This window comes from Labrus mixtus, chromosome 13 (assembly GCF_963584025.1).
Source record: "Labrus mixtus chromosome 13, fLabMix1.1, whole genome shotgun sequence".
Classification (NCBI taxonomy): Eukaryota; Metazoa; Chordata; class Actinopteri; order Labriformes; family Labridae; genus Labrus; species Labrus mixtus.
This window is the reverse complement of record NC_083624.1, coordinates 17,443,632-17,470,418: the sequence shown is the minus strand read 5'-3', so window position 1 is coordinate 17,470,418 and position 26,787 is coordinate 17,443,632. Positions and strand designations below refer to the sequence as shown.

The following is a 26,787-nucleotide window of genomic DNA, read 5'->3' as shown; positions in this document are numbered from 1 at the left end:
CTCCCTTGTTGTGAAAGGTCAAAAAATTTGGAATTTTTTTTTTCAATGGAGTTTGGTGGCCATAAAGTAAAGGATGTAAAAGCTGTTTCCCTTTCTATTATGACATAATCATCAAACAGTTTTGCCTGTCAGTGGCAAAAACAAGCACTGTGTCTGGACAAAATGTCATGAGTTGCAGGAATACAAAGTGAAATCATTAGGAGATTGTAACTAAACAGAACTGTACATAAACTGTAAAGAGTCTAAAAGCCTCTGTGAATTTTTGATGGCTCCATGTCGAGTTATTGCGTAAGATTTGTGCAGCATGCTGCCGTCACGTTTTCAGGCGTTGAGGGTGAGAGCATTTCCTCAGCAGAGCCAGAGCTATTACTGTCCCGACGCTGTCAGCCCACAGTGTGTGTACAGAGCTCCTTGGCAGGCTCTTAACGGGGTTACGCTTCATCAAAGTTGCATGACCATGCTGAGGGAATTACAAGAGGAGGAAACACAGAGGCATCTTTAAATAATAGGTGAAGGAGAGAGCTGAGCCATGGGCTGCTGAAGTATCTGCATGCTGGAGGAACCGCGGTTCTCTCTGTCTGCTCTTGGTGCAGTTAATCCATTGTTGTCGTGTTGAAAGCCTTTTTCTGTTTGTGGTTTAGTCCGTCTTGCCAAACAATAACATTGGTGAAATCTGCAAGGCACCGTCCCCTGCTACATTTATACCTCTAGTTTTTTTTGTCTGGCCAACTTTTTTTTTTTCTTTCTCACAGACGCCAGTGTTCACAGCAGTTGGAAGTCGAAGCTGCCATAAAAAATACACGACAGGAAAGGTTATTTTCAACATAGTGGTTGTTGACGGCCAGTTTGTGATTACAACGACCCAAAACTTGGTTCAGCAGTCATACTGGAATGATTTGTGACAGTTTGAGACAGAATGAGACAGACATGCAGTCATCAAACAGATAGATTCATATGTTTAAAACGTGGCTACATCAAAGCCATGAATCAAAGAGATTCAAAAATGTGGTTGAAGATTAAACCCTACAGTCCCTGGCAAAAGATGTGAATGCTATGCTTGCATTTATATTACTTTAAAACCACTTATTGCATTCGCTTATAGTATTGCAAAAATTTGGTTGAGCAGCAATAGTTTTTTTTTTAAGGAATGATTATGACTTATTACAGTTTAACATTGTTAGACATCATATTAGAAATAATCTCAACCATCAGTTTTCTTATTATAACCTTGATGGCTCGTCTGCCACAGTGATTTGAGAATGCTAATTAGCCTTGACGCTAGTTTCTTAATTTCTGATGGGAAGTTATCTATCGACGTGCAACAACATTACTCTGGAGGCTTAAACTAATCAGAGCTAATAAACGTGTCAGATAGAACAGGTTATAACTATGTGGTTATCCACTAAATCAAAGAAATCTGTGAGGTTTTTTTTGTCAAACTGGGGACAACTGCTGCTCCATCTGTCTGTGTTGGTTTTCGGGGTTTTCTTCCACAGTCCAAAGACGAGGCAGGTTAGGTGATGAAAAAGCCAGGACATGCATACTAGTTTTTATCCTTACTTGCCATTACTTATTTCTTTATGCTTCCTCAATCACTTCATTTTAAAAGTCTAATCAAACATTGCATTATTGTCCTTAACTTGACTGTGAATCCCTACAGATGCAAAACTGAAGCTGCACAGATTTTTGACGATCATATTTTGAATCAATGGCTGCTGAATAAGTTGCTATATTTGCCCTGTTGGGAGTAAGAATGTGTTGGATCCCTCTTGGCAGTGACACTACACACACTGTGTCCGGTCCCTCTTTAGTATCACTGAAAGCGAAAGAACAAAGCGACTCATTTGACATTGGCTGGTCTCACACTGTGTCACTGCCTCCTGTAACCACAGACATAATAAAAGCTGACTGACCTCTGCGAGACCCTGCAGCCGGCAGACACTCTGTGTGGGTCAGCGGGGTGTATAGACTTACCACCTGACAGAGTGTTATCCTCTGCTTTGTTAATGGAACTGTTGTTGTCTGAGCTTGGGACAAAAGGCAAGCGACGGGAGAAATGGATACCTGCCTTATGTGAGTAAGAGCAGCACTTTCACAGGCCGAGATCCTCCGGCCCGGGAAGCTGTAACTCACACTAATGGAGAAAACGTCCAGGACACTGCTGCCGATGCACCGCAGTGGACTCAGAAAGAAAGAGATGAAACGGGATGTAAAGGAGAGAAAGAAGGACTGGAAGAAAGAGGGAAGAGGTCAATTAAAAGACAGCAATGGAGTAGAGACGATAAAAGAGGAAAATAAGGAAAGGTTGGAAAGGCAGCAGCATGAGGGTGCAAATGACCAATTGATTTGAAGAGGATCAGGAGGAAGAGGCTGATGGCGAAGACTAAATGAAGTGAGAAGAAGAGGTGTTAAGGTGAAGATGGCTTTGAGTTGAGAGATGAGAGTGTGAAGTAAAAGGCTTTTTGTAGTTCTGTCAATATACATTTGGACCAGGAGACAAAATGCTTAGACCTGCACTAACAGATATTCTGAACACTTGGAGACAGCAGAGACAAGTTGTGCAGAAAATACAAGAAATTGCACCGTCGCCCGTTTTTAGTTGATATGGTGAAATAGTTAGGATACATCCAGCTGTCATGGAGTAACGTCATGAGTGAGTCATGTTTCCGGACAGCTAATCCCATGTTTTCTCTCTTTCTGCCCCTCTTGCAGAAAGTGCTGCACCAGGTGTTAGCCTGCACCGACGTCCTTCTTTTAAAATACAGCAGCATGATCTGTGGCCAGGCTCTTCAATATAATGCTGTGCTTCAGCCTGTAGTGTTAAGTTTCCACAATTATCTGTTTTTTGAAGTTATGTGAGTATGAAGAGGATGAGAGTTTAATTGGTTTGGAGATCATTGGTGAATACACAATAAAGCAGGGCCTGAAGTTATGTTGCATTGGTGTTAATTGGGACCGCACCCTGCATTCATGTGGTGTCAGACACATTGGAAAAATGACTGCACGAGTTTGAAGATGTACATGAACATGTGCTCAAGTCGGAACAACAACTCAGAAACTCTGGAAAGAATTAGGTGCTTGACTTGCCATGTTTGTTGCTATTGTTACAATATTTTGACTCTCAGAACTGAAAGCACTCGAACACACTGAAGTCGGAAGAACAACTTCCTAACTGGGAAACTGGGACCATCCGAGGAGCACATTAATCCAGCAATGGACTGTGTATTAAGAAGGATGAAGCCACAGTCGCCTGGGAAGGAAGGCAAAATACTTAGAGCGCCCTCTACTGACTGGCTGCAGTATAGGTGATAAACCCCGCCTCCTCTATATTCACAGAGAGGACATGGGCCAATCTATGAAGTTAAAATACACGTCGAATACATTTAGTCAGTCATGATAGTTATTAATATGCTGATTTAAGTCCGAGTGTTCATATTTCCTGAGTAGATCAGTCTTAATTAGATATATGATGCAGAAAAAGAGTGGATGTAACTTCATGATTGACAGCTCTGGCGCCTCCTTGCAGAGTTCTTTTCCAGATTGTCAGAGTAGGGGAGGAAAGGCGAAAGAAAACGTTATAAGGCCTTGTTTAACTTTCCATACCCATGAGTCTCTGCTCCAAGCAGACACAAGAATTAATTCTGCTGTGTGCAGCCACATCAGTAACTTGAATTTGTGCTTTGGTTAGCTGAAGGGGCGTGGCTACAATTTTAGGGTTCCACCAGCCTTGCATATGTTTTGGCTCCAAATGATGTCACCAGTACAACGTGTCAGCATCCGTCAAGAGACCTAGACACATTCCTTATTAATATACAATCAATGTTGGAGACACTGATACTGCAGGACTCAAACTAGTGTATACTTTGTGCAATCCTGCGTTTGTAGAGTTGGGGTCGGGGTAAGGGGAAATGCATCTCTCGATGAATTATAGTGCTTTGCATTTCATGTTGGCTGACACAAAACTAAAGGGGCATTCAGACAATTATAAATATATACTTATATACATTAAGTTTAAAATCCGTCAGTGTAATAAGGAAGAAGGTTTAGTATTTTACTTACAATGACATGAACAACAAACATTTATTTCATGAGACGGGTTTTAGGAAAAACTAAAGCAGCCAATCAGAATTCAGGATGTGTCTTTGTCTGAGTGTGTTCTAAGGTCATCTTAATAAAAGTTCACTGCACTGCACTCTTCACTTCCTGCATACTAAGTAAACTGTTAGAGGCGTGCGTTAAGAAAGTAGCACATATGTGCTTACTCATCATCCAGAGACACCTGGGATGCTTTATTTTTACGTCATGCTTTTTGTATTTACTTTGTTTTTCCACCAAATTTACAAGCTCAGATTTTTTCTTCCTAGTGATCACAACCTCTGCTCCCCTTCTGAAATTTCCTGCACATGATGATGATGATTCACACTTGTGATGTTCATGCAATAACCTTTTTTTCTGTATCCTGAGGCGACTGGTGCTCCGGATTACCTAACGCTGACACGTGTCCTGTCCTCAAAGGGATTAAAAGCCAATTACAAAGTTTGAGTCATCAGGGTGACACAGGCAGGGGGGAGACTGCAGTCAAACCTGAGATAACAGGAATTAGAAAGAAGGAACATCCAGAACCACCTTGCATATGTGTGTGAGTGTGTGTGATAGCAGGACGTCTCCTAAACTGATCTATGTCCAGGTAAAACACAGCTCTGGCACCTTGATTAGATGGGAGTCAGGAGTGACATCATTGAATCGTCTTGCTCTTATCAGTCTCTGACTTTTTAAAAATGTTTTGTGAATTTGAAGTTGCCTCGAGAAACTTTCTCAAGCAGAAACATGCGCTCTAATTGAAAGGCCTATGTGTGCCCAAGCTGCTAAGTAGAAATGCTGAGTCAGGGTACTGACTGTTCTCACCGTACAATGAAACACAAAAGTGTCTCCTGAATAATATTAAAAAAAAATTCCAACCACAATCATCCCCAGATATGAACACTCTCTGCTGCAGGTGTTCATCTTCTCTTAATGTTTTCTTAAAAAATACAAAGTGTGACTGCATGGTCTGTTCAACAAGAGTTTTTTTGGTTCCAGCTAATGAAGCAGAGATTTTTCTAACTTTTGCTTCATGATGTCATTTACTGCCGCTGATGCGTAACACCTCCTTTTGCAGACGATACACATGACTACCAGCTCTTTTACAACTTGTGAAGCAGAGCATTGCGGCCAGTGATTACTTCACTTAAGGAAGTTGATCGACCGCAGAGATACTCCGAGGGAGGAGAGATGATTAAGTTTGATTAACTGAGGAGGCTTTGATAAAGTAGCTCAAATCCTGGTCATACTAACAATCTACATGCAAGGCTAAAGTTTTACAAAACATACATATGACAGACAGAATAAACAGCTGAATGACGTTTCTTTCAGAAACTGAACACTTGTGCACATGCAGGTCCAACATGAGTCCAGGGTATGACCATAAGCGCCACTCCGCTCTGCTCTGCTCCAAATACGTGCAAACTTTATTTTCAATGGAGCACCACGCATCAAGCTGAACAGGGCAGATCAATCCAGACAGGAAGTCAGACAAGGGAATGCACATGAATCAACATTATGTCAAAACAGGCACGAGTGAATACCAGATAAACCATAAAGTAACCTGTAATCTGCACATTGTTCTTTTTATTCCCGTGTGATCTTTTTTTTGTGAACCCTGGAGTCCAGCTGCTCGTGGCTGCACTCCGCTGCACTTATGCTTCAAAAACTGAGCCAGTGGGTTAGGGCGCGTGGCGTCAGACGGATTAAAAACCATGGTGAAGACAGAAAGCTGCACATGAGGATGCTGTGGAATCTGTTGGTTCTCAAAATCCCTTAAAAAAAAAACAAAAAAACAATTTTATCAGAGATGAGGCTGTCACTGTGAGAGCACTGCCCTGGTATGCCTTCACTGCAGTCAGGTTTAAAATCAAGCAGCAACCTCAGGTCCTGACAAAATGAAGGCAATACGGAAGTGTAAACTCCTGCAGTTCTTAGAGTGTCCACTTGAGGCTCCAGGAACACTGGAAGTCACGTACACACAACAGGCGAAAAAAGCCGTTTTTTTACAGCATAATTAAACATGTTTACAGCAACATTAGACAGGCTATATGCTTTAACAAAATATCATTCAATTTCCTTTGAGGCTTAGAAGAGTTTGTAGGTTTAATAGTAAGTTTAAAAATCACTATATAAATTTAACATTTGTTAAATGAAATACCAGCAAGATATAGAACAAAATGTCTTTTTAATGACGTACTATTCCTGTCACTGATGTTCATCACACACAAACACTTCAGCATGGAGTTCAAAAGAGTTAATTAACTCTGCTAAACCTGTTGGAATTATATGTACCTGTTTTTCCCCCCCATCTACTCAATGTCAATAGAACATTTCTTTTCCAATATTGAACTGCAGAGATTATTTTTAGTTTATTCCCTGAATGTTCTTCTCATTAATATTGAAGATGTGGCTCCTGCCAGACCTTTACTCTCCACCGGTTCATCATTCCAGCTCAGATGAAGTGCAGGGTTATTCCTGGCAAACACGTTTTTCAGCACATTCAGGGTTTTTTTTTTATGAGCAGTGAGGCCAGGAAGGATCGATTTGACTCTCCGGGGCAGATAATCAAGACTCATCTGAAAGGCCAGTGATACTGACAGCACTCTACAGATAGATGGATAGGCCAACACATTTATCTATGGACTCCCTATACTGTGCCGCTCATGGATGTTTACACGATACAGACCTGTATTACATGATCTGTGGAGAGTTCTCCAGATGTAAACACAAAACTTGTTTGTACCTAACATACCGGAGCCAGAGAAGTTAGATAAGTATAGTTAGATAATATTCCATGTTCTAAATTTATTTTCAATTAAATTCAGGAAGCTTTATTGGCATGAATGTGAAGATATTGCCAAAGCCATAAAGCTATCTCTATCTCATTTGAAAATCCTTCCCATTGTCACAGACTGTGCTGTACTGCTGAGGCTCCTCGCTCGCGTCAACACACTGTACAATCAATCAGCGAGGCGTTTTTACCTACAGACCTCAGAAAAGTAAGACAACTCATGAACTGCATTGTAGAAAGTAAATCATCCAACCATATCACATGATACGACTGCTTTAAGTCTATATTGAGTTCTGCAAAAGGCTGAAATCTTGCCATGTTTATTAATCAAAATCCTTGTCAAAAATGTCTAATTTCACTTAATATAAGCCCCGTTCAACAGACAAGTCAAGATATATAAGTATAACAAGCAACATCTCCTCAGAGGAAGAATATATGATATTTTACACATAAATACAGCAGAAGTCCAGTACATCCTGTGTAAATGTCTCTCTGAGTCATGAGTGTCTACAATGAGTGTGACGTGCGAGTCCAGCTGGCTGTGATGATGTCAGAGCCGTAAATCATTGTGTTTACTTGGATGGGACGGTTGGCTCCTCCCCTTGTGTATGAAAGTTGTTTAAGTCAAGGACAAGGGAAAAGAAGAATAACATACTGTACTCACTGCATATTTGAACGCTATGTAAGCGTTTTTAGATCATGGTCTTTCCTTGTAAACAGTTCACTGAAGTCAAATTCCTCGGTGTGTAAGCATATCTGTACAGTAAAGTTGACTCTGATTGAATTGTCTTTAAGTCTTAAAGAAATTATCACTACGGAGATAGATGTTTTTGTTGAAAGGTCAGATGCTGTTAGAATAAATATCTGTTATACAGATCACCTCAGAGACACCAGACTCCATTGACAAAAAAACAATCATTTTACTCCACCGGACGCAGGAGTGCTTCTCTAATCCTGCCTCGATTGGTCAGTTCGTTTGTGTAATTGTGTGACTTTGGAGTATTAAATTATACAAAATGGACTCGACACAGTACGTCTGTAACTCACAGTAACACAACATCTAATAATGGTAAAAACACTGTTTTTGTGAATGGAGTTTGGTTGCCTTGAATTTTGATGTTTGCTTTTTTTTTTTTGTTTCAATGGGAGCATCAAAGGTCTGCCGCTGTGGGGATTCTCTCTGTAATGTTGTCAGACGCTTAGAATAACAATCTGAGGCTGTCGGAGGGAAGAATGAGCACTTCAGGTCGATATGCAGTAAAATCTTGCTTTTGCTTACTCCAACCTTATACGAGACATAGTAATGTAAGCAAAGCATATTTATCATAATTCATGTTCAACGACTGCCTAACTTACTTTCAATAAGCAGGAGGTCAAACTCTTATAATGACCTATTAGCTATAGATTATGGCCATGTACAATACTGTATATCGGTCGATCTTGAGAGATAGATAGATATATACATACATATTTATAGCATCAAATGCTGTCATCAAACACTTGTGAAAAAGATATACAGTGTACTTCTTTTTTTTTTTTTAACAGTTGGTAAAAAAGCTTTATTGGCCAGAATAAGAAAGTGCAGTTTAACACATTTTTACTTAGAAATTAAAAATTAGGAATATATACAAATAAATAATTAACTTAAATTGAATAAACCTAGTTGTATCGGCACGAATTGGAGATACAATCAGCTGATACCAAGTCAAGTGACATGTTAATATCAGCCGGTCATTTTATCAGCCAGGCTGCACTAATAAGTGCTTAATAACTACTAATAAGCAGCCAGTACACTGCTAATAAGCATGCTAATAAACATGCTAATAAGCATGCTAATTAGCAACTACGTAATGGTGAATATTGTGACCTTTATTTACACTGCTACCCTATTTATTTTTGGAACCACCCCTAACCTTCACTAACATAATGAGAAATCATAGGTTGTTTTTTTTCATCAACAGTTTGAAGGAACAGTGCAGCAGTTTTCTGCATCACTTCATCCTCACGTGTCCCTATGGAATCTGCACTAACCTTGATAGTGAGCTACAGTAAGCCACAGAGCCTTTTTTTATTTTTTTTGCCTTTTTTTCGACCTTGTTGTTTTCACAGCTCAGCTCCTCAGACAAACACATCTGTTACACTTTGTGCTGACTTGTTTTTGAAGCTGATGTTTCATGAGATGTCGCTCAGAGGAGTCGTCGGCTCCTTTCACATCACATCTCTGTGCACAAAGTTTACAGGGATTTTTTTTTCCAAGGCTGAAAAAAAAAAGACGTATATTTCATGCTGTCAACAACTCTCCTAAAAGACTCAAAGCAGCGATGAATTGATGCTTCTAACAGGTATTGTGTGGTTATCAAAGGCTGATGTGTTGTATTCCTCTGTGATTTTGAGTTCTACTATCCTCTGAAAACACATCAGTGAGGCACACTGCTGCAAAATGTGACATTTATCGCGTTACACATAAATAATTGTGCTTTAACCACTATACATACTGTAGATATCTATTAGGACAACAGAATCTGTATAGGTGAGGGACTGAAGTGTTCTGGTTTCATTTCAATGTTCAGGATTCCTATAAGCACCAACGTAAGCCTCAACTATTCTTCCTGGGTTCCAACCAAGCTGCAACCTCCGGTCTTGAAAAATAAAGCCAATGCAGTTTAGAATCATGCAGTTTGTCAAGTGTTCGCTTGAGGCTGGCTCCAGGAACACAGGAAGTCACATACACATGACTGGCAAAAAGCAGATTTTGCAGCATAAATTAACATGTTTGTAGCCTGGTACAAAAAAACAAAATAGGTCTGACGAGTTATTGTCATCACTGGCACACAGTGCACTGGGGGTGTATTTCTTTTGAAACAACTCTGTTTTGATTTAATGAACAATACCTGTTATCCATAGTTAGTGTGTAGCTGACATGATTGACAGGTGGGCGCGATGTAACAATTCGTCAAGAGGCTTAAAACCCCCCTCATCTCCAGCTCTCAGCCTATCATTAGGGTTGACCGAAAGTTAGGCTGAGACAGGGTTTCCAACCATTTAAAACCTGGCCTGAAATGATGCAATATCATTTTAAATACCATGATGTTGCTGCACTTTTGGACGGGGATTTGATTCATCATGTTTCACCATTTTTCTTTTAACTTGCAGCTTGTTACCTGCCGTTATTAGCCATTTGTCTCATATATGTTGAAACTATGTATTTTCACCAATCAACACCTTCTATTTGTTAATGAATGACTACAAAGCTTGTTTGTTGGGTCAGAGCCAAAATTCAGGTGACCTAGATGCACAACTGTTTCTGAACACATCCTGTGTGGACACTGATGAGAGAAATAAAGCTGCTGCTGCTGCTGATTTAGCTCTCTTCTTTCTCTGCACAGGCGGTGGAGAATATGTTTAAGTTTAACCAACCGCCTTTATTTATCGAGAGCATAAAGCTCAGAATTCAGGAGTTCAAGGACAATTTTCACCCAATTCAGCCCTTAGTCAATCTGAGTATCGGCCTTGATTTTCTTGTAGTGTGATATGTTTACAGATCCAGTCCCACGCTTCCTGATTGGCTAACAGACTCATTCGTAGGTTAAACAGATCTCGATCTATGGGCATGGATGTGTTCAGAATTGCTGAGGATGTCATGGACATTGGTCAGTTTTTATCCTTTGAGTGTATGAAGCATGAATGCAGTCTCAGTGATGTCACCCGGTGGTTTCTGAAGAGGCATTTTGAAGCCAAACGATGGCGGTCACCATATTGGAAATGCTGACTCTACCTTTCTTTTGGTCATTCTCGAAACTGGCAAAATGGAGGAGGGGGCCTTAAGCCTCCTGACAAACAGCTACAACATGCCTACTGGTCATTTAACTCAGCCGCGCCCTTAATTCTGAAAATGTGTGCTTAACTTTTAGTCTTAATATAATCTAAAACGATGGGTTAAAATTAGCTACAGAGACTAACTTATTTTCTTTCATTTCTGCTCCAATATGTGACATTTTAGTATTGGACTTAATGGGGATTCAAGTTTTTGGAGGCAGCCTCAAGTGGACACTGAAGGAACTGCAGTGTTTGCACTCCAGCATCGACTTCATTTATCAGCGTTCCCACTTTGCTTTTACCAAACAACACTTGTTCCCCCTGGAAGTCAGAAATCATCACTCTAAATCATACTCTGTTCATATGGATCAGTTTTACAAAGGTTATGTACATACTGTGTGCTTTGTACCTTTTGAAAAGAACAAACAATGTCCTCCTGAAGACATCTGGACCAGAGCAGTGAATGATCTCTGGGGTTGTTTTAGAAAGCGATGAAGAATAATCTGTTCTTTTCAAAAGGTCAGGAACACTCAGAGTTCCCTCGTTTACCTGCTTCCTCTTCTCTCCACCTCTCCCTTCCCACTAATTCCCTCTCAACTAGTAATTTTATAGCTCAGTGCCCGCTCAATCCACCAATGTCACCTTATAGGTATAAAAAAAAAAAACACACTGTGTCTCTCTTCAACCACTCACGGAGACAATTTCCTGTCTTCACTCAGACACACACAGCTACATGACGATGAGCTGCTGTTGCTGCTGATGTCAGGCGCTCCGTTCATTATTATTATTTTTTTTATCTCTCTAGATAAATAAAATTTGTTTTTGAATGAGGAGGAAATGGCGAAAATCTTTTCCGCAGCCTGCGGTGTAATTGCAAAGGAATATATTCAACTGTGAATAATTGCATTTAAATCAGAGATTTGACTGCAGGAGACGGACAAAAGGCTGTGGCGCCCACTGCGTAAATGATATGAAATCCCATTTAAATGTGCACAGAAAATTCAAAATGAAGGCTGATTAATGGAATTAGCTTTATTGTCCTATGTCCTTCACATAGTGTAGGTGGTTTAGCTCAGCTTTATCCTCTATAATGATCTAAAGCAGATGGAGACAGCTCATTAAACCCTCTCTCACCCTTTGTTTGTCTTGTAAAATCAGGCATTGCTCTTTTTTCTTTACATAGACTTCAGCGAGACCGGCATTAGAATATGAAAACCTTAATACGGGACAGAATATTAAAAAGCCTTTAGACGAAATTCAAACAATGTAATTGATTATTAATGTCTGAAAATCCTTCTGGACTGACCCTAGCCTGTTCTGAAAGACGAGCACACAGTGAACAGGGGTTATAGTATACAGCGGGGGTCATCAGCTACATTTGTTGAAGGGCCAGCTTTCTTCTAGACAGAAACCGCGTTGGCCTGAATTTAAAATATACCTGCACATAAGACGGACAGCTGTCAAGCCCGATGTGCACGAGTTGGTGTCAGAGGTGAAATGTAATTTCTCCCGTTAACCTAATGTGATTATTTCAGCCTAGTGATTTTATATGTTTATTGTTTAATCACCTGAGATCGTATATTCTGGGGGCCGGATGAGAATTTGGGGGGCATTATGTGGCCTGCAGGCCGCCAGTTGATGATCACTGGTGGCTGCGGCTCAGTTGGTAGAGTCAGTCGTCTCTCAGCCAGAGGGTCGGGGGTTTGATCCCCGGCTCCTGCAGCTACATGTCCAAAGTGTCCATGTTATAGCACCGAGGACTAGGCGTGCCGATTGGTGGCTCTATTGAGTATTAAATAAAAGAGAATCAGCTCCGAAGCTGGAGCCGGTGTTCTATCGAATAGTGCTACCAATCGAGATGTGCTACCATGACGGTCAGTGCAGTACAGCAAGCGAGCATCATTTGATAGAGGTTTCATGACAGATTATAAAAACTTTGCTTCCTGTTTCCTTAAAGTCTAAGTGCAGCCAGTAGTGGTGTTTTAAAGTGATTCTATAATGGGGCATTATAGGGGATAATCGTACATTGATACATGCTTCCCTTAAATCATCGAGGACCAAATCTTGCCCTCCATAATGCATATGGAGTGAGTCGTAGATTAATATTCAGTTATTTTGTTCTAGTAGCATTACTTGATAGCCTCTGGTATCGTTTTGTCCTATGGTAGCATTTTTCCACCTGGCAGCACATCCTGACAGAACACCGGCTCGTCCGTGCCCCACACATCACTACCTGACATCAGCTCCAGACAGGTACGGAGCAGCTAAAGCTTCTGCCATCTGTCTCTCTAACTCTCTGTTTGTTTAAAGGTTGGCTCGTTTCCCTTGACTTTTCCATTTCTCTGCTGTACTTCTGAACACACGGGTAGACTGAGTCTGACTGATGATTCGGGAGTGTGTGTTCGGTATGCAGAGCTGCATCTTCACATTACTTTTTAATATGCGAGAGATGGTTACATGCAAATATCCCCGAGGAAGGCGTGCAAGTCTACAGTTTATCTAATACAACAAGGTGTATTATTTTCACTCTGCAAAAACACAGAAGCAAAGGTGCTTTCGTGCTTTAGTGCTGCAGCTTAATCACAGTGATGGACGTTTAACTCAGCAGTGCAGTATCATGAAGTACAATTACAACAATGCAGTCTTCACAATGACAGAAGGGACTGCAGGAATTTTGTTTTGGAATTGTAATTGGCAACCTTTATAGCCGTTTTCACATATGCACTCCTGAAAATATCTAGATTCAGGAGGACTGCTCTGGATAGTCTCCTATGATGAGAATATTTGCCTTTACATCAAATGTGTAGTTCAATGAAATCACTCTATCAACAAGAGCGGAGAAGAACATACTGACAAACAGACGACGTAATGCAGCCATTTAATTGCTTGCACGGAGATCGTAGTGGTTGCGAGCATACACTGACTCCAGTCACAGTCTGTAAACGTAACTCCCCCTCCCATCGGCTTGAGGTGAATTCTCCAGAGAATATCCTGCTGTGTTCACACATCAGCTCACTCAGAGGCTGACAGGACAAACTCCAGGTGAAGTCTGAGAGAATAATTCGGCTGTTTGCGTTCACACACACAGCTCCTCCTGCAAATATCAGGAGTTAGTGTGAAAGCACTATATGTAAGTTTTCCCCCTTAAACCTGCAATCCATCAACACATCATGCGGGGCAGCAGTAGGTAAATTTAGCACAGATAATGTGAACTAATCCGCTCATTTCTGAGCTCATTGTTTCATCATTACAGCCGGATTTATTTTATTGTTTTGGTATCCTTTCTTATTGTCCTGATTTCTTGCTGTACATAGAGGAGAATTTTCAGGTGTGTGTGTGTGCGTATTCAAGGTTCAAATCCCTGTTTGAACAGGAACCTCTGTCTCGTGCACATGTGCACTTTGCATGTTCTCCCTGTGCATGCATGGATTCTCTTTTTTTCTCCGACAGTCCAAAGACATTCTTATCAGGTTAATGGGTGACTGTAAATAACCTGTAGGTGTGAGTGTGAATGTTTGTTGTCTGAGTGACTAGCGACCTGTCCCTGTAGCCCGCCTCGCCAACAATAACAGCTGGGATCGGCTCCAGCCACCTGCAGCACTGAAGGGGTTAAGTGAGCTAGATAATGGATGGCTGGGTTTTATGTTCTCCATTTAAAGTGTTTTTTTCTAATGTATGTATTTATTTATCCTTTTTACACTATTATGATCACAACATTATATTATAATAAAAAACGTAGTTCCTTATATTTTTAGCTCTTTGAGGAGAATCTCTTTGATGAAAGGTGCAATAAATGTCATAGCTTTGTTGTGATATTAATCTCAGCACTCATATTAGCATGCAGTAATACCTCTGCACTGCTGTGTGAGTCACCAGCCTTGTGTATCTGAAACCGATATGGAAGCGACACTGACTAATTGAAAATTACCTCACACTGACCAGAGGCCGACGGCGGCGTCCTCGAGGGCACGGCTGATAATGCTAAATACAATAAGATGACAACATGTAGCTTAGCTTGCCATTTCCTATTAACCACTGGGTCAATTTCAGATGTCAAGCCCTGACACCCCTGCACAGCTTTGGCTGTGGCTGTCAGGGATTCAGCAGGCACTGAAAAATGCCATTTCATGGGTAAACAAAAATAAGCCTGTACAGATGGCATTATTTTGTCTCCCTCTCCGACCTGCTGCCATTGATAAAAAGGCTGGGCTTCTGCTGAAACGCTGCTTTTCATTTGTCACACTCTGTCCAAGGTCAGAGTCCAGACGAGGGTTACTTCACGGCTCTATAAATAGCCTGACTCCTCTATCGGAGGGCTTGTTACCCGCGTGTGTGTGTGTGTGTGTGTGTGTTTGTGTGTGTGTGTGTGTGTGTGTGTGTGTTCTGTGAGCCAGTGAGGAATAAGGGTATTAGCAGCTGTGTGATGAAGATGGCTGGGGTCTTAATCAAACACCTCAAAGGCAGCATTAGCATTCTAATTTTACACAACATCTTATAATCCACACCCTCTGCCTCTTTGAAAATCACATCTATGACAGTACTGAATGAACTTGTTTGTGTGTGCAGGAGAATTGTAGAGGCTGAGAAGTGTCAGAAATACTAGTTTTAATGTTAAAAATAACGTAAGTCTGTGTCTGTCACTGACCTTCTCTGTACATTCCCAGTGAATGTGTTCTAGCTAATAAATGTCACCTCCTGTAGCTCGAATGTCCAGAGAACAAAATAGACAATAAAGTATAATGTGAAGAGCCGCTCCAAATAACAAAACGCTTCTGTGATGTTTGTTTTTTGAGATTCTGCTCTCATCGCTTGTGTTCAGCTGAGGGGGTTCAGAGTGGGACCAGCAGTTCACTTAACTCAAAAGACTAAAATGTTACATTGTGCAAAAGGGATTCTCAACACTAATTATTCATAGGTGCTGTTTGAACTTGAAAGACAGAGTTGGTAGTTTTTGAAAACTAGCATGAAATTTGAAAGTAGCATTCCCTCAGTGCTCCGCCTACACACCCACCCCCCTCCCCTCTGTGCTCCCTCAAAAGCCACGCCCCTCACTTACATGCAAGTGTATCTGGGATGGGATAGAGGTGCCAGTTCACTCCCACAGTCCAAAGACATGCTCGTTAGGTTAACTGGTGACTCTAAATTATCTGTAGGTGTGACTGTGAGTGTGGCTGGTTGTCTGTCTCTATATGTCAGCCCTGTGATTGACTGGCGCACAGTTCAGGGTGTAACCCTCTCGCCCAATGACAGCTGGGATCGGCTCCAGCCCCCCTGCAATGGATCTTATCTTATTGAAGTCCCCTGTTCCCTGGCTGCAGGAGCACTGCTGTTCACTAGCTTTCTCATTGTATATCCTTATGTATTCAAATTTTATTCTTTGTCTGTAAGATCTCATTTTTGTCGTTACTACCAACGTCCGGTGTGTGCTCTCATGTTCTGGCTGAATCATCTAGTGTGTCCTTGTGTCTGTGGTCTCCCACATTATTAAAATTGGTTAAGATTTGAAAATCGTCAAGTGTGTAGCAGCCTGATCCAATTGTATTGACTTCAATTCAGCAATCTGTATAATTGAATCATTTGTTCTATGTTTCAATAAAGAATATCAAATAGATACATACATGTTTGGCTGAACGGCCACTAGGGGGTTCAAAGAGCCCCATGAACCACCATCCCTGCATTTATGTATTTTTGCTTTACTCTAAGACCGCCTGCATGTTACTCAAATTTCTTCTCACCATGAATTAAAAATACGAGTAGTGTAACATTTCCACTCAATGCCATACAGCATGTACAGTACAGAGTACAAGAATAAAGACACTGTGGGTGAAACCTTCAGTCAGTAAACTGCAGCTGAAAGCAGCTCCCTCTCCAGCTGTGCTTCCTCCTGTTAAAGTCTCTCTGTAATAATGTGAGTCACTGTTATTTTTTTACGTAAAGCTGTTTTCTCCCAGGTTTGGAAGCTATAGGCTGTTTCAAAGACTGATGAGGTGATTACAGGAAATGGCTTCTGTTAGCACACAGCTAAGCCGTACGATTGCCCAGGGACTGCTTAGCAGCAATCAGGGGAGTTTTTCTTTATTGTTCTATCATCTGCTTTACTGCTTTAAACCACAGATGCCTTCCACTCATTGATTATTGAAAATGTTATGGAATAATCTCGCTGCAACGGTCAGGCTCTAAACTGAAATTGAAAGCCGATGATACTTAAAGGTGCACCCCATCGATCGATGTTTACGCACAGCGATCAGTTTACAATCCGACCGCTCAGGCTGGAGTCAGTTGTATAATGTACTCAGTGTGTGTGTGTGTATGTGTAAGTGTGTGTGTGAGTGTGCGTGGAGCGGTTTTGTGAAGTGTGAGAGATTAAGTCTGATTATATCACCAGGGTCAACTTTGGGTTAGAGACTGTTTTTAACACAAAGCTTGAGCTCCAGTCTCGGGCCATGGGCCTTTTGAAAGATGTGTGTTTACAGGAGAGGGAGGGTCCAATGAAGTCTGTAACACGTTACGATCGTTTTCTTTCCCCCTAGTATAATTTGCAATATGGGGAGTTTGAAGTCTGTGAAGGCTGTTTAAAAGATTTATTGTAGGGCTTTATTAAGAGACAGGACAGTGGATAGAGTCAGAGATGGGGGACAGAAAGAGAGAGAGAGGGGAATGAGATGCGAGAAAGAAGCCACATGGTGGATTCTAACCCGGGCCGCCCGCTCCCGAGGACTAAAGCTTCTCTACATGGGGCGCACACACTAACCGCTAGGCTACTAGTGACCCCCTGCATCAAATCCACATAATAGTGAGCCTGTTTGAAGGTTTTTAAAGGTTTTGTAGAGGGACTGATGTCACTTGTTGTCATAATGTCATAAAAGACTTTAACCAAGGAGACAATAAATAATGGAGGAATGGAGGAATTAAGTAAAATAGTCTATATTTTAAGCCAGAGTGATGGAAAATAAACTACAACGCAACCTTTTGATTTGCTCATTTTACTTTGAAAAACTCCCAGAAAGCCCAGTAGAAGAGTCAAATGTAATGTCCACCTTATGACATCACATACTTCACTTTTTTTAATGTTCCCATTCACTTTGTGATCCATTCCTAATAAAAGCACAGTTTTCATGATTTTGTTTTTAACAGGAAGTAATGCAAACTTCGTTTAAACTACAAAATAAAAGCATGACAAAAACTTTGACATGCTAAATAATGGAATGTCAAACAACACGCCATGAAAAGATTTGAATAATCACGATTGGAAAAAATAATAATAACCGTTTGACAGTCCCAATAATTACACTACCCAGGAAGGAAACATTCTAAACTATGTGTACAATAAAGCACTACCTTTTTGCATATTCTTTTGTATGACATCAAATGGCCAGTTGTATGAGGACAAATTGAGGTGTGGGTTCTGGTGTTTAAGTTAAGTCAGGATTTATTAGGTCATCCTTGTTTAGAATTGATAATAACTCCATTCCTTGCAAGTTCATGACTCCAGTGGAGGTGCAGTACAAAACTTCTAGAGTTACCGTTTAAACTGTGATGATATCTATGCTTACCTTGTTAATGTAAATCTGCTCTATGAGCCCTGAATGTAAGTGTCAACATCACTGGTGTCATTGTGTTCCTGTTTTTATTCATGCATGAATTAACACTATCATAGATGTCCACTTATTCCCCCTCACAGCATCTCTGACAATACATGTTCCCATAAGGCTCTGTGCTCTCCTTGACCTGATGAATAATCGAGTGTATTGATCGATTGTGATGTCCAGAGAGAGACAGAATTACAGAGTCGGTGTAATTAAAAGAGGGCTCTGGGTTGCATGAATAAATAATCACTGATTGAAGTAAAATAACCATCAAAGTTGTTTTTTTGTAGCAGGTGTTATTTTTGTTGACTCTAAGATTCAAAAGATTTCTCTTCATTATTTTCTTTTAATTGTTGTTACCCTTCATGTGCAGAGTCGGGGTGGTGACCCTCTGCAGTCAGGGAATAAATACGACTGGGAATTCACATCAGAGCTGAATCGCTTTCTTATTTTTCATTCAATCCTCACAAACTTTGACCTCCGTTATAACATCGGTGTCCTCAGAAGAAGCTGTTCTGTCAGCTGCTGAGGAGCTCAGAGCGACAGGCTGACTGAGATCAGAAATTCAACAGATTAAAGAGGAAGAAAAAAGATGAATCTGTTATTGATCACAAGATTTATTTTTGATCCCCATCAATGACGCTCCATGGAGAAGCTTACGGTTAAACCAGAGAGCCCACAGGGAAACGGTCCATGATCAATAAGCTATAGATTACAGAACATAGACCGTACATACAGATGAACAACGTGCCTCAATCTTCTCCAACAAAGATGAAGCTAAAAGACTTTTCTGACAAGTGCTGACTTAATCTGCATTTGGGGACAGAGTGGGATCAGCTGGAGGAGTTGCGGTATCGCATCACTTCTGCTAACAAAAACACATATTCATCTTTCAAACTGCAAAGACCCCTCAGGTCGACACTGTCCACAGAAGAACATATTCTCCCGTCAGTGTGAAGCAGACTATGACTCTTGTGTTAGTGCTTATCACGTTTCCTCTCGCCTTCCCTCCTCTACTCTGATGTTCCAGTGCACACAGCGCCGCACTCATCACCTGAGCTGTCAATCATGTCGTTTTATTACCTTTTTATAGCATTACATACCAAATGAAGAAGAAAATTCTGAGAATTAAATATAACTCAAATCAGCGTGACTAATGACCTATCGTCTTACATGGAGGAGGTGGGGTTTATGAACTGCAGATAGTCAGAACAGAGTGCTCTGAATCTTTTGGCTTCACTTTAGGCAGTATGTTTTTGCTGTCCATTCGTTATATGGTCTATGATCACATAAGGAGACTGATCTGCATGGTTTTAAGGTCTGTGTGTCTAAATGTGTCCATAAAGATGAAAGAAAAATGACGTCTGCCTGTGAAGATAAAGCTTCATTTGGCCATAATGGATTGTATTAATTCAGAGACGTACAATTAATGTCAATCTTGTCTTTTAATCCCTTGAAGAAAAACAAATAAGCATAATTTAAAAAACACATATATGACAGAAGAACTGTTTTATTAAACCAGAAGACATACAGTATGATTTGCTCCTTTTGGGTTGTAAACAATGTGTTTTTTTTTCACTCTGTCAATCAAATGAACCCCCTATTCAGGTGGGTGTACTGTAAGCACGAGGATTAGTTTCAATTTGCTTGCTAAACTGACATGTTTCTCTGACATTTAGACACGTGCATCACGCACTAACACCCTGAGCAACAAGCAAAGACTCAGGTAAATTATAAATACTGAGAGAAGTTGACTTCTGATCACTCCCACACAGCAAAGATATGCATTTAGAAAAGCAACAGCATAATATGAAAGCAGAACAATAGCATCCAGACTCCTACAGGTTTCCCTTGAGGTACATTAAATACAATGAAGATGGGTGGAGGGGGATAAGTAGATAAAGAGATACTTTCACAGGAACAGGCCTTTGTCCTCGTGATTTTACTTTGAGGCAGTGAAAAATGAAGGTGCAGCCTTTCTTGTTTTTGCCGTGCAGCCTGTTCTGGAGGTTATTTATAACCCTATGTGTCCCTGCGTAGCACTTACTTGAACCATTATGAGAAGCAAACAACACATTTTGAAAATAAATGGCACGATGACAGGAAAAAAATAGATACTAAATGGTCCAAAGGAAACAAGTTTTAGGTCTATTATATGACTGTATTGAGACAAAAGGTAATACTAATTTCTTTCAGCTTGTTTCTAAATTTGCCCCCTCCTCCTGGGCTCATCACCACAAGAAGCACACGCCCACTGCAAGACTTGACGTGTGTGTTTATTGTTTCTGCAAGCTACCTGAGAATATAGCATTTGTTGCAATGGTAAAGCCAATAATTTAGCAAGCTATCACAAGCTACCCCCAGGTGTTTGGCAACTGCTTGTCCAACAGAAAGCAAGCCAACTGGACTTCTTAACAGCCCGAAAGCGTGTGAAAGCAGACCCAGGGTTCAACCTCGTTTTGAAACCACCTCACTATGATTACATTTTCTCCCTTTTGCCGCTACGTCCACTTCCACCAGTTTGAATGGCCATCCAGTGGTTGAGTTAATCCACTCCCAAACTCGCCTCAGCCAATGGCGTCGTCTTTGGCTGGGGGAAACAAATCTACTCCCAGCCAGTCAACCAAAACATCTAAATCCAGGCAGAGGACTGGGTCTCTGCAGACACAGTTGCCACCACTCATTTATGGAGGACCTTACATGAGTGATGATTGAGCAGTATTACTTTTGTAAAAGTCTATTTTTTATTTGTTTAGGAAAATGCTACTGTTTCTATGTTTAAGCTAGTCTTTTTGTTATAGTTTCTAATTTTTCACTGAAACAATACCTCTGAGGCTAACTTCTTTGATTTGGCTAAGAAGTCCATTAAAGCTGAAGCCTATCCTTTCGTCTACATGGATTCCTTGAGAAGTGTATTCCTTGACATGAGGATCTAATGGTCGTGTTAGAGCTCAGTTGCCGTCCACCTCTTCCTGGTAGGCTAACTGTTCACCATGACCCTTTCTACACTTCCTCAGTCCTGGTAATGGTAATGTCTTATTGGTCCAATCATTCCTCATGATTGGGTTATATAAATTGGGGATGATGATTAAAGGTGGTTAAGTAGGGAACTGGGGAAGAAAATGAGAAGGAGAGGAAGGGGAAACGAGAGGGAGAAGTTAGTCTCATGCATGGAGGCACAAGGACAATTTAGGGGAGCTGTCACTTTTCAAGGACACGTCAGCGTTTTGTGGTATTAATGATACTTGCAGCAGGCCAGTCCTGATAATAGATGAGTCTCGTGAGTCATAGGGGGGCTGGGGATAATGTAACCGTGGTTATGGCTGCAGTAGAGCTCGATGGACTCTGAGATACAGGGGCGGCTGTGGCTCAGTTGGTAGAGTCGGTTGTCTCTCAACCGGAAGGTCGAGAGTTTGATCCCCAGCTCCTGCAGCAACATGTCCAACGTGTCCTTGGGCAAGACACTTAACCCTGAATTGCTCCCACTGCTTCGTGGGTGGTGTATGTATGAATGGGATTAGTTACTTCTGATGGTCTCACTATATGTTTTTGTTTTGTTTTCGTTCTGTTTTGTTCCTGATTTGATTTCTGTATCATATTCATGATTGTTGAGACAGCCATCTGTGTGTGAATGTGGAGGTGTGACCTGCGGTGTAAAAGAGCTTTGAGAAGTCAGAAGACTAGAAAAGCGCTATACCAGATCAAGTCCATTTACCATTTACAATGAACAAGTCCAGTTGTTACTCAGTAAAGGAGATTAGGTCGATTCGGTGTGTTTCTGTTAACTTCTCTGTAGTGTTGACCGTGAAAGTTCACTGGAGGAAGATCTGTCAGGATTGTCTCATCATGTACAGAGGTTGGTCACTCGCTGCATCAGCCCTATACTCCAGCTGGTGCATGAATTTCCCACTCACTCTATACAGTCAGGCCTGCTCAAAGAAATGGCTGGGCCCTTAGAAGGCAGAGTGAATGAACCCTCTGCAGATGCCATTCAATCACATCAATGCATGCGTATTCAATCAGTAGCAATAGCGCTAACCTGCAGGCTAACATTAAAATCCTCTGCCGGGATCCGATCAGCTACTGGAGCCGACTGAAAATGTTTCTTAACAAGTTATTGTTGCCTTGTGGTCAAATCCTCTAGCCTCTGTTATGTTCTGCTACCCTTAATTTGTGCAGGTCCTTGTATGGGTATTCAATGTCTGACATTACTGGTCTAACCTTTAAGTCTAATGGACCCTGCCCACGACATTAACAACACAAACAAAAAGGTTAACCATTTTAAGAAAGGGAAGGGGAAGGAACTATAAACAAAAAGTGATTTTGTCTTCAGTATATCCTAGACATCATCCTTTACATATTTTTCAGGCCAATTTAGAAAAATCCAACTGCTAGAAAAACGAATGTCGAGGCAAGAATAAAGAGGATGTTTCATTTATTCTTCCTAGTCATGTTATTTGAGAAAGAGATTTATCCTTGGACTATCTTGGCACTTGCACAATAACCACATTTTTGGAAGCACCAAACACAAAGCTGCCTTTTTGAGTATAGCTTGAAGTGATAATGTCTTTTTACAATCAGATGAAAATGTGAACCTTACTGCTTTTAAACTGCCTTGTCAAGTACTGAGAGAGATGAAGTATGAGAGAAAGCTTCTTTGTGCAAACAAAACCTGGCTCTAATTGTCAATCATTTTCTTTACCCTGTCCCTCAGATGTAGTTGTAGGTTGGCCAGGAAAAACACTGCATTTCACTTGCAGGGTGTTGTGGGTAATTGAGGCCAGGAGGAGCTGCGTTGAGAAGAAATTCATAGGGGTGGAGGCTTAATTCACCTTATCAGAGGCAGCAGACGTGTTGGAAGAGTCAGTTTAAGACACTCTAATACCAGGACTCAGGGATGGAGTTGAGGCCAAAGCTTCACCAACTCTCCTGGATAGCTATTTCACTGCAGATAATATCACACTCTGCGCTCTGTGGCCACTAAGAAGGCTCAAACGAAGACTTTCTGCAGCTAGTTTGACTGACGGAGCCCTTGAAAGCAAATGCCCACTGTATTGCTTATCTGCTGAAAGATGTAGCTACAGCTCTGCTTGAGGGTCATAACACACAACATCCATCGCAGCTGCAGAAATTGAGAGTCCGGCTGCAGCAGACAGAATGTGTTTTCAAAGGTCAGGTGTTGTGATTGAAAGGAAAGGTTGGCCAAGCAGGGATTGAACCATGCAAATACTTTTCCATTTTTCAGCAGTGAAACACACACGAGAAAACAGAGAGTTTCATTTCTCGGGCTTACAGCGTGGCTCATGCAAAGCCCTTCACAGCAAATCCTTCAGCGTGCAGGGGATTTGAATGGAAATACACAGCCTCAATGTGACCTGTGTTGATACAGTAGGTGCAGCAGCAGCATCACAACAGTGTGCACAACATTATCATCCTGATGCAGATGCTGCCCTCATTCCATGCTACATTAACTTGATCATTTTTTAAATAAATCTGAAATATACACCTATAATACCTTTAGCCTTTTTGTTCCTAAAAGCTAAGAATACTTTTGGGTCTCCTCATTTTACATGTGTGGACGGGCTCATAACATGATGTTACTGGTGATTAAAACCATGGTTACAAAAAATGTAGCAATGCAATGTAGCGCCAAATGGTTGTAGCATATCTTCCACAGCCTTTACGTTGGCAAATTTCTTTTAAAATATGATGCATTTCGAGACCCTCCACGAGGCAAAGTCAATTTATTACAGATTAGGCCTGTGACTGTTTTTGTGTTTGTGGTGTTACGGTACAGTGCACGCAGTCACACAGCAAATATGTCTAAGTGGAGATAAAAGGCAATCACACATAGCTGTATTCACACCCTAATCCAGCTATTAAACAACAACCGAAGAAGAAGTAGAAGCAACAAAACACATGAAGGATAAGTGTAACATACAGTAGCAACATGACATGGTGGAGCTAGAAAACTGCTTAATTTAAAGCGTTATTAGTCATATCAGATCAGGAGTTGTGTTCTATATTTCATATAAATATTGATTTATTTTTATGTAGCTCTTTAGTTTGCATCATTTTCTTATGGCATATGAATGCATATAAATGGGATTCTGATGGTCTCACTACAGAGCAACCACTACCTAGTGGGTAGGTGTGACATGCGGTGAAAAAGCGCTCTGAGTAGTCAGAAGACTAGAAAATAAATGTACAAGCTCAAGTCCATTCACCATTTGTAGTTCAGGTTGTACTGATTTAATATATATGAGGACTAAAATAACTCTCATGAATGTAAGTGAACAAAATACCAGTTCAAGCATTGGCAGATCATTTGTTGTTTAGCAACACTCAAGAGGGTCAACCTAATTTAATCAATGCAACATGGCCTACTGCAGTGTCAAGCTTTTTCATTGGTGGAAGCCATTTTATTCATCATAATACTACACCAGTCACTTCACTGTTTACTCTCTGTTCGTCTCTGACCTCTGTTTTCTCTCTGTCTTTCTCCCTGCAGGACCTTGGCGGGGTGAGTCCTCCTCAGAGGAACTGGAAAGGAATTGCTATCGCTCTGCTGGTCATCCTGGTGGTCTGCTCCCTCATCACCATGTCTGTCATCGTCCTCACACCAGGTTAGTGACCGCACGGATTGTACTGTGTTTGATGGAAAATGTTACTCTGGCCTCCTATTGCAGCATCCCCCAAGACCTTGGCCCAAACTTTCTCATAATTCAACTACCGAATATCCAATATTTGTGGCATATAATATATACTTTGGTGTCTAAATGTCTAAAAGGTCCAACATATTATGAATTGTTTTGGTAGATTGCTTCAAGTGCAAACCACAAAACTGCTGTAAAGGATGATCAGATTGTTAAGGGTCCCTAAAGATTTGTTCTACAACCACTACACAAGTCAAATAATAACACAAACAACTGGGTTATTGTGTGGTATAAACCAAATTCTTAAATATCAAAGAATTGTGTCCAGGTTTAAAAACACAGGAATTGCCTTCAACCATGGGTCTTATCAATCTCATACTGACGATCCAATTATTGGCAGCTCAAAGTTCAGTCAAAGGTCACATATTATCCAACTTATCAAACATTTTAAACAAGTAGACTTGAAGTGGATTTGACATAATATGTTGCCTTTAACAAACTGTTATGTTTTAATTGTATAATTAGAGAATACATGAAGAAGTATCAACATATTTCCTCTATAACCTCATACTTTACAAAGTAGTCTGGCTCCTTGCAGCATATTGTCTTGGTTTTATTGACCCTGATCAACCTGCTGCATAAACTTTAAAAAAATAAAATAAAAAAAAAACATATCTATGACTATAAGCATCGAAAAACATACCAACAAAGTTCGTGTTCAATATAAGAACAGTCCCTCAATTTCCTCCTTCACTGTTTTCTGACCTGCTGCTGTCTCCACAGCTCCACACTGTTAGTTACTCATGCAGGATTCAGCTGGAATTCGAATGTAAATGAAACACCTGCTTTTACAAATAACTAAAGAGAAACCTCAGATTTACTCATCTAAAATCATCACCCCTCACTGCCCGTTCGTCCCCTCTCTCCCCCCGGGAGTCTTCCACGGTTGGTTAGACTTTCATTGCCTCCATAAACAAACACACAGTGTGGAGTTATCAGGGAAAGCCAATATGGCTGACATTCAAAATGTCTTGGCCCTCTGTTTCTGCTCACAATCAGCAGCTGTCCTATTCAGAAGAATCTCACCACTGGCACGCTGTCGGTCGGCAGAAGCCATAACATTTCATAATTAAAGAGGAAACATATCCAGGGGCTACAGTGGAGCAGCTTGAGGATTTTCAGGTCCACTAATGATCGTGCTAATGAACAAATGAAGCGCCAATCTCACAATAAACATTGTTCCATGTGCATCTTCTTCTTTATATGTTTAAGTACCTTTGTGTAAATCTGGATTTGATGGACTATCAACACACCATCTGCTGAACAGATGGACACGTTGTTTTATCAGGGATTAAGAAATATTTTAATTAAGACAGAAGTCAACTTGAAAACTCGATATTAAAGCTTGAACATGAACTATTGAGCATAATGGGGTAGATATTCAGGGAACATGTGTTCCCTCAACAAGACGTTATGTGTATTATTAAAGGGTCAGCCCTGATGCTGCGGGAATGGAGGGCTGAGGGAACATAATGCCTAATTTCCTAATTTGTTGGGGGGGGCGAGGGGATTTCATAGAAATTTGGGAACATCAGAATGACCGCATTCGAAGTCTCTGTCCATTTGACAAAGAAAACTCCAATATTCACTTTCCCTTGTTTCTCTATTTTGGTGCGAGGAAATTAAACTAATCTCGCTAATGTTGGTCAGAGGTTAGCTTATTGTGAGTTTAGCCCTCATGCATAGCCTTCTTGATAAGGAAACTTAAATGTGCCATACTACACAGGCAGTCACAATAAAAAAACAAGCTATAAGAACTAGAAAGGTCTTCATATGTCAATACAAATAACCCTGT

At 40.8% G+C, this 26,787-nt stretch overlaps 1 protein-coding gene across 2 annotated transcripts in view; it reads left to right on the top strand.

Annotated features, from left to right (window-relative positions):
- LOC132987128 (inactive dipeptidyl peptidase 10-like) overlaps positions 1–26,787 on the top strand; it is a 194,248-nt gene that overhangs the window by 79,290 nt on the left and 88,171 nt on the right. For both annotated transcript variants that reach the window (XM_061053983.1, XM_061053984.1), the window contains exon 2: positions 24,788–24,902. In XM_061053983.1, the coding sequence (XP_060909966.1) occupies positions 24,788–24,902 (115 nt within the window). The remainder of the gene's footprint in view (positions 1–24,787; positions 24,903–26,787) is intronic.